Here is a 9,868-nt window from a genome sequence, read left to right on the forward strand (position 1 = left end):
AGTAAAGGACTTGCAGAGGAAGTAAACTAAAACAAACATAAGGGATCGGTCATTGTTGATGCAAACTAAAACAAACACGTTAGGAAGATGTCCTACATCAATCTGTCTGTTGCGGCCAAATGAAGTTGAACAAGCAAGCAATTGTATGCCTGTGCATTTCAATAGCCATACCAAAATTTTGATTGAATACCTTTTAAAAATGTATGTTATTATCTTGTATTTGCTGTATATTAATTTGGCTTTTCATGACAATTGTAGTTAATAGTTTAGGTTGGGCTCTAAGCATGATGATATTAGACTTACTCAGAGGCTATAAGCATCCATAATGACTTCAAAGACTTCCCAAGTGAAAAATTATAGGCACTGCTCCGCACGTTGGCTTCAATTGGCTCTAGAAAAAAACAGCTACAAATTTTTGTTCCATTTGAAAGTTTTCCTCTGTATTAAATTCCATTTTTACTCTAGTCACATCTTCTTCCAAGGTTATTAGCCATTTTGAATGTTGTCAACAAGAAGACATCTACAAAAATACTTAACGGTGATATAGGGATGGGAAAAAAGATTAGCCCACCCGAACATAGAATCCTGGTTCCGTCCCTGCCGTTTGACAAATTGTAAATATTTGGATTAAACAAAATCTAAAATTTGGAAAGGATGGGACACGGGAGTAACAAGCCCTTTCGGGACTAAACATCAGTTCCTACTTGTATATAAAGAGAGCCTTGTTATTCTGTTCCGGTCATGAGAAATTATAATCAATAGAAACTTCGTTTTTTCTTTTATAGTTGTTAATCCAATCCAGTAATCATTAACAAGTATGGCTAAAACATGTCCAAATACTGTTGTTACAAAGAGGAGGTACTAACAAAAAAATGGTTGCATAATTTGGATATATATATCTGGTGCTAGCTAGCTGATTAAGGGTCGTTCTAATCAATGGAAACTTTTCTTTCTGGATTTGATTTTCAGGTGTGCAGTTGTTACTGGCGGAAACAAGGGTATTGGATTTGAGATTTGTAAGCAATTATCTTCTAATGGAATCATGGTTGTTTTAACTTGTAGAGATGTAACTAAAGGTCATGAAGCTGTTGAAAAACTCAAAAATTCCAATCATGAGAATGTGGTTTTTCATCAACTTGATGTTACGGATCCAATTGCTAATATGTCTTCTTTAGCGGATTTCATTAAAACACACTTCGGAAAGCTTGATATCTTGGTATATATGATTCTTTAAACTCCCTATTGAACTAGCTATTTTCCAGTCTTTCCCACAAGTTCATTCAAAAATTTGTGTTTTACTATGTGTAGGTAAACAATGCTGGGGTTGCAGGTTTTTCAGTTGATGCTGATCGTTTTAAGGCAATGATAAGTGACATTGGAGAGGTAATAAAAATTTGATGCCGATGAGTTTCAGACTTAGGCCAAAGACTTCACAACTATAACCATACTATAGTGACATCGGCGGCATATCGTTTTATAGTTGAATGCTTTTCCAGTTATGAATTAGTTACTCGCACTTTTTCCAGGATTCAGAGGAGCTCGTGAAGATCTACGAAAAACCAGAAGCCCAAGAATTAATGTCAGAGACATATGAATTAGCAGAAGAATGTCTCGAAATAAATTACAACGGTGTTAAATCGGTAACCGAAGTTCTAATTCCTTTACTTCAACTATCTGATTCACCAAGAATTGTTAATGTTTCATCATCCACGGGAAGCCTCAAGGTACTACTTATTATTGTAACTATCAACTTGAAATCCAAAAATGTTTTTCTTACACCTTGTTTACGCTGGTTTGATTTCAGTATGTATCCAATGAAACAGCTCTAGAGATACTTGGAGATGGTGATGCATTAACAGAAGAGAGAATTGACATGGTAGTGAATATGCTTCTTAAGGATTTTAAGGAAAATTTGATCGAAACAAATGGGTGGCCTAGTTTCGGAGCTGCATACACAACATCAAAAGCATGTTTGAATGCTTACACAAGGGTGTTAGCAAAGAAAATTCCCAAATTTCAGGTCAATTGTGTTTGTCCTGGTTTGGTTAAAACAGAAATGAACTACGGCATTGGAAATTATACTGCCGAAGAAGGTGCTGAACATGTAGTCAGAATAGCTCTTTTCCCCGACGATGGACCTTCTGGTTTTTTCTATGATTGTTCAGAACTATCTGCATTTTGAGTTATATCGGTTCAGCTTATCGTGCAGCAGCCAAATGGCATCAGTTGTTTGCTAGCACTGTCCTATCTACTGATAGCTTTATCCCTTTGCTTCTGTTTTTAGCTTGTTTTGTGTGAATGTCCAGAGGATCGATCCATTTCTTATGTATCGAATCTTTATTTGGATGACAAATAATAAATCACCTTACGCCTCTGTGTGCCTGTTACCCAACATATTTTGTCTGTTGATTCTATTTATTATGCAACAAATTGCAATGATGCAGGATCCACCGGGGTGAAATCTCGTGGACATTCACCATGTGACACAGATATTGTGGGGCCCACAGTGGGTAAAAATCACCTCCCTATAATTCTCCTTGGCTCGGGATTTAGTCCCGGATTTCACGACGTCAACGTGGCATCATTGAGCATATTGAGTACAGGTCAAAGAATATATTCTTTTAGTATTTCATATTTTATGCAAAAAATAGTAGTCTTTGAGCGAAGAGAGGAAACGAAAATGATAATGAAATTTTGAGGCGCTGTTTGGTTCAGCGTCAGATTTTTGCTCGTTACTGTTCAGCGCCCATCACTGTTTTATTCTGCGACTACCATGCTAGATTAGAACTTCCATAATTTCATATGATTTAAGAGGTTATCCTAACTGACGTGGACTGTTAAATGAGACCAAAAACTCTAGAATTATAGTTCTTTTTGAGGACAGTTGTTTTAATTGGCGTCAAATTGTATATACAAAATGTGGTAAATATATAATATCACCTTATCCACTGCCACCCAATAATATGGTATAATATTATGTGAATCATCTAATAAATCCAAACAGTAATAAAAGAACCATCGCCAATTATTAATGTAAATAATACAGTGGAGTAGTGGACGGTGGCGCGCATCACGTATGGTCCTAATTATGTGAGTTTGGCACCTATGCTATTCCACCTCCAAATTGCTCTTGGACATTTCACGAGCTGGAGTGTTGTTCCAAAGAACTTGGGTCATGTCAGAAACTATATAAAACTTGTGCAGAAATCTGGTTCGCCTCTATGTATACTTGTGCTAGTCCCGTTTCTTCGTACGCCTATCTTCTTCCTTAAAGGCCTCGACAAAATAAGCTTTTACATCGAACGGTGATGAAACTCTCGTTTTCTATTGATCAAAATAGACCTTTTATAATATAGAAACTATGGTGAGGATATTTGACATAATTCTATTGGTTGAAATATTAAAAATTGAGTTATATTTTGTTTACATGAAGTATTTAACAGTTCGTTAGTAACGGCGTCGACAAAAAAGTAAGTGAACAACACTTCCGTCAAAGATTTAACCTAATTAATTTTGTTACACCGTGTTTACACCAAATACTTAACTGTACGTTAGTAGCATCATCTAAGTTGGACAATATTTCCGTTAAATATTACTCTCTCTGTCTTTTTTTATCTGCCATAATTTCTACTTGGTCTGTCTTTTTTTACCTGTTTGTTCTGTTAATAGTCATACTTTTCTCTTAAACTATCAAATATACATTTTATTTTTTATAATCATAAAATCATTGTTAATATAAATTTAATTCAAATCTTAAATATTATCACCATATATATGGAAAAATCTACTCAATATTTTTGTATTAATTATCATTTTTTTTAAATAAAAACATTTATGGAGGTAGTGTAAGTTTGTTTTTATTTCTTAAAATATTTCTTAAATTAACAATACTATCCAATTTATAATTTATAATTTTTAATATATTAATTTTGGTTTTGGTAAAAAATAAACTGAGAATGTTGTTGTCGGCATTGTATTCATACTATGTCCATGCCGGTATCCAGCTATTTCAGCTGCAACAATGGTGGATTCAAAGCAAAAAAATCAAATTTTCAACACATTGGCACCAGTATTGGGAGTGCTTGTACCATCATCCTCATTTTTACCAAAAAAAATTCCCTCTCAATTTTTACCAAAAAAATTCCCTCCTACTCTCACCTCACTCACCCAACTACAGATGAAAATACACACTAATCATTTATCAAATAATCTTATGAATTTACTAATTATAATTAAATACTAAGCATGATTAGTGAGAGGTAGAAATACTTAGATAAGTGATGACCCTGATTTGATATTTAAATTCAATTTTTGTCCTTTTCTTCTATTCTCCGAATAATTAATTTAAGTATCCCAGTCGCGCTTTCATACTAAAACTTTATATATTTTTATATTAAAATTTATATATTCTTACCCGTAGATGTGTGGAGACATATGTCTGGAATCTGGTTTGACTATAGGTGGATCGCCCAATTGGCTGGCAAGCGCCCATGAGGCCATGACTGAGATCAAGTGCATATCAATGAAATTGGACTATCACGTGGAATTTTCATATTATCTCTGTTACTTATTTTTGTATGCATAAAACGGGCAGTTTAAGAGATGAAACTTGATCAAGGGTTCTGTAATTACATAAGTTAAGTGTTGGGAAAATTGGCACCCTAACGCAGCGGAATCACAGGATCACAAAGGGCAATTAGTGATTTGAACCAAATATGGGGAAAATAATAAGAGAAAGACAGAAGATAAACAAGCATGCAACCACAACACAAGATATACGTGGTTCACCTTTACAGGCTACATCCACGGCCAACACCGCCAGAAAAACTTCCATTAATCAAAGACCATTACATGCTCTTTCCGCAATCCAAGACAAGACCAAGGAGTTAACAAGACATACCCGAGAGCACCATCGAAGAAACCATAGAAACTAATTCTCTAACCATTCCTCGAACCAGCCTCATGTCTTCTCTTTTACACCATCTTCACAGCTGCTAGTAACAAAGGAGAAACATGGAAACCGTCTAGAAACTTGGTTTAGGGGAAATCCCCATACCCTAAACACTAGAACACCAAAATCCTCTCTTTACAAGTTTTTCGTATTTTTTTCTAGGTTCTCTACTAGGCTATTTATATACACATAGGTAGGGAATATGGTTTCCTAACTTAGCTAGAAAGTCTCTAGACTTTAGGATTAATAAAACCAATCAAGTTCTCAAACTCTTATCACACGGCTGGTTTTTGGTTCTTCCCAAAAACGTCCCACCGACCTAGCTAACTTGTAGGATATAACACACGGTTTTTATAGTTCCATTCAAATGTGGACTCTCACAAAACCCGTGTCCTATATCCTAGCTGCCAACAATTCTCCACCTCGGATCATGCATGAGCCGATAAGTAACAGAATCACCTTCGTCTTCCACCGTCGATTGCGCCATAGGTTGCCTACGTATACTCTGCAAGGAATCAAACCGTTCGTAGTTCACTTTTGAAGATCACACCCGAACTTCCATCTTCATTGAACCATTTCTTAGACCAAAACACCATGATGTTGATAATAGTCTTCAAACCATCTTCTTTACGAAGAACACTTGTGAAATTGATCATGTTTCACAAACACAATGAAAATATTCTACCACCATCAACGAATCCTTACACAAACTCTAGCATTGATCACCAAGAGAACCATCCTGAAGAATCACCGCTAGATCCACCTAACCAGTAAGCTAACAACATATTGAGCTCTAATCCAGAAAGGACGAATTAGCTTCAATATCATACTCCAGCACATGTCGTGATTACCGTGTATCTGAAACAAACCATCAGACATCTACACTGTGATTTACAGGCTTAAACTTTTGAGCGATTTCCAAAGACAGCACCAATATGACATACTTTTTACCACCATCACACCCAATATACTCGCTCAGAATATATAACATGTGAATGCCCATATTACTGTGGTACATGCTTCCGAGATCGGGCACATTCTTGATATTACGTGCAAGTCATAAAGAATACTTTAACATAGACTTAAGAACATAAAATCTATAACATCTCGTGCATAACTTCGAAGAATTGCTGGTCCTTCTTCTACATGAGACCTCACAGCCCCATCCTTTCATCAAACCTTAACCCATTCTTTATAGTGTATGATTACTAACACTCTTCAAGAAGCATATATGTATTCCACCTCATTCGGCCTTAATTTGTATCCCATACTACATCATAAAACAAAATGAAGAATATACACTTCTACCAAGTTGAACCTCTGATTTGTAAATCACATCACAAATCAATATTTGTGTAAACATCGGTTGAAACATTATCTTCAAAAAACATATTTCTCCACCCGAACAATAAACTATCGTTCAATTCCAGGTTCAATCACACCAACCCGTCCTTGCTGTGATACCAATTGTTGGGAAAATTGGCACCCCGAGCGCAGCGGAATCACAGGATCACAAAGGAAAATTGGTGATTTGAACCAAATATGGGAGAAATAATAAGACAGAGACAGAAGATAAACAAACATGCAACCACAACACAAGATATACGTGGTTCACCTTTATATGCTACATCCACGGCCAACACCACCAGAAAACTTCCATTAATCAAATACCATTACATGCTCTTTCCGCAATCCAAGACAAGACCAAAGAGTTAACAAGACATACCCGAGAGCACCATCAAAGAAATCATAGAAACCAATTCTCTAACCATTCCTCGAACCAACCTCATGTCTTCTCTTTTATAGCGACTTCACAGCTGCTAGTAACAGAGGAGAAACATGGAAACCGTCTAGAAACTTGGTTTCGGGCAAAGCCCCAAACCCTAAATACTAGAACACCAAAATCCTCTCTTTATAATTTTTTTGTATTTTTTTCTAAGTTCTCTACTAGGCTATTTATATACACATAGGTAGGGAATAGGTTTCCTAACTTAGCTAGAAAGTCTCTAGACTTTAGGATTAAGAAAACCAATCAAGAATTCTCAAACTCTTATCACACGGCTGGTTTTTGGTTCTTCTCAAAAACGTCCTACCGACCTAGCTAACTTGTAGGATATAACACACACTTTTTAGAGTTCAATTCAAATGTGGACTCTCACAAAACCCGTGTCCTATATCCTAGCTGCCAACATTAAGTATACTGTTTAACTTTTTTTGGATAACTTTCATGAATTTACGTAGCGGATCTTTTTGTATCTGTAATTGTTCTTTTAATTTTTAGTGTCTAACTAATGTGTTTCCGATTTCTAGCACTCTACAACACGGTTAGCTGGTGCTTTCGAGTGATTGTAACGAATTTTTGGATTTTCGTAGGTGGGGTGCACATATTTGTTATATTTTTTCCATTTATTTAATGTACTCGTCGGTGACACCAAATCAAAAACCCATATCCACGGGGCGGGGCGAGGCGAGGCCCCCGCGTACACCAAATCATTAATGCATTTCCTATGACGATTCCCCACGCACACCAAGTGAGAAAAAAAATGTCCAGTACATAGCACGGGCACATATCTAGTTGTCTTTATAGATGTATCAATCTAGTTGTTCCAATTTTCAAGTAATTTTCCTGTTTTTTTGTTGCAATTTGAATGTACATCACGATAGTCAGTGTTGCGCCAAAGCCTGCGGAAGCGTTAGGTTTCACTGCTACAACGGTACCTCAGTATTGCCAAGAACACAATCACATACACAAGAAGAACAAGTATTTAACGAGGTTGAATCCTCGGGAAGGAATAACAATTTTATATATCACCGTATAGGTTGGAATATACAAAGCTCAAGCAGAGAAGAAGAGAACTCTTACTAGTTCTGGTGTGTTTTCTCTAGTTCTCTCTATGACTATTTATACACATCAATAGGAGTGGACACATTCCTTAACAAGGATTACTTTCCTACAAGTATTGATTTTCCTAACTTAGCTCTAAGAGACAAACCTCTTAAGATGCTATACTTAGGACACAAGTACTTGGTTTCCTTAACCAACTAGATTTCCTAGTCTAGACCTTGACCAACCTACCAACAATTATCCACCTCGGATCATGCATTCATGCATGAGACGATCAATAGATAAAATCACCTCCATCTTCCAACGTCGATTGAACCATCACTGGATGCCTACGTATTCTCAATAGGAATCAAACCCGACCGTAGTTCTCTGAAATGGCCTTGCTAGAAGGCCTCCACCAGGTTCCTAAGAACCTCTACCCCAAAAGGGTCTCTTACCAAACTGGAAGGATGTGGATCAATTTCGAACAATGTCGAAACTTGATTCCATATACTACTTTAGTCAACATATCAGCTGGATTGTCTTTGGTATCGATCTTCACAAGTAGAATGTCTTCTTCTTCAAGAATTTCTCTCACAAAGTGAAATTGTACAGTCTATATGTTTGGTTCTAGCATGATGCACTTGATTCTTAGCCAAATAAATTGCACTTAGACTATCACAATGCACATGCAGTTGGTCTTGCACAACTCCTAAGTCATCTAGTAAACCTTGTAACCGCATAGCCTCCTTAAATGCTTCTGTCACTGCCATATGCTCCGCTTCCGTAGTTGAAAGCGCCACAGTAGACTGCAAGATTGATCTCCAACTAACTGGTGCTCCTGCTACGGTAAATACATACCATGTAGTTGAACGTCTCTTGTCCAAATCACCAGCATAGTCAGAATCCACATACCCAACACACAACTGATTGATACTTCTATCATTCACAAACTCCAAGCCAACATAAACTGTACCATAAAGATATCTCAAAATCCATTTCACAGCTTGCCAATGTCCCTTACCAGGACAATGCATATAACGGCTGACCATACTAACTTCATGTGAAATGTCCGACCTTGCACATACCATCATATACATCAATCTGCCAACAACCTCAGCATATGGGACTTGGACCATATACCTTCGCTCTTCTTCGGTAATAGGAGACATACAAGCATTCAACTTAAAATGAGCAGCAAGGGGAGTACTTACAGATTTAGTTCCATACCAAGAATCTTCTTAGCCTCCCCCAGATCTTTCATCTCAAACTCAGATGACAACTTGCACTTCAAATTATCGATCTCTTTCTTGTTATTCGATGAAATCAGCATATCATCGACATACAAGACCAAATATATGAAAGACCCATCATGTAGCTTCTTGAAGTATACACCATGGTCATAGTGACTTCTTGCGTATGTTTGGCCTATCATAAACTGGTCAAATCGCTTGTACCATTGTCTTGGAGACTGCTTCAGCCCGTACAACGATCTCTTCAGTTTACATACACAATCTTCTTTTCCAGCAACCTTGAACCCACTCGGCTGAGTCATATAGATCTCCTCTTCTAGATCACCATGTAAGAATGTCGTCTTAACATCTAGCTGAACTAGGTCTAAATCATATTGTGCTACCAAGGCCAACAAAATACAGATTGATGAGTGTTTTACCACCGGAGAGAACACCTCATTGTAGTCAATCCCTTCTCTTTGGGAATAACCTTTTGAAACTAACCTTTCCTTGTAGCGTACTTGATTCACCAAATATCCTTCTTTCTTAGCATATACCCACTTGAACCCTATGACCTTCTTACTGTTCGGAAGCTTCATAAGAATCCATGTGTCATTCTTGTAAAGAGACTCCATCTCATCCTGCATTGCTCCTTCCCATTCTTTACACTCTGCACTGCGTACAACTTCTAAATAGGAAGTAGGAGTACCATCTTCAACAATTTGTAATGCTTAAGCAACAAAATCATTCATCCAACCAGGTTTCCTGGTTGATCTTCTCGGTTTGCTGGTTGTTATGGTCTCCATGACCGTAGCTTCTGCATCTTCTACTGACTCTTGTTCCTCTTCCTCAATAGTGTCA

General features: G+C 37.1%; 1 protein-coding gene across 1 annotated transcript; it reads left to right on the forward strand.

Annotated features, from left to right (window-relative positions):
- Nucleotides 1–699: 699 nt before the first annotated feature.
- On the forward strand, nucleotides 700–2,394 carry LOC113322262 (salutaridine reductase). The gene is made up of 5 exons (XM_026570323.1): nucleotides 700–858; nucleotides 970–1,216; nucleotides 1,309–1,383; nucleotides 1,527–1,724; nucleotides 1,805–2,394. The coding sequence occupies exons 1-5, from the start codon at nucleotides 818–820 to the stop codon at nucleotides 2,180–2,182; spliced, it is 939 nt and encodes a 312-aa protein (XP_026426108.1). The 5' UTR covers nucleotides 700–817; the 3' UTR covers nucleotides 2,183–2,394.
- Nucleotides 2,395–9,868: the final 7,474 nt, after the last annotated feature.

Source organism: Papaver somniferum, chromosome 11, assembly GCF_003573695.1.
Source record: "Papaver somniferum cultivar HN1 chromosome 11, ASM357369v1, whole genome shotgun sequence".
In the NCBI taxonomy this organism is placed as follows: domain Eukaryota; kingdom Viridiplantae; phylum Streptophyta; class Magnoliopsida; order Ranunculales; family Papaveraceae; genus Papaver; species Papaver somniferum.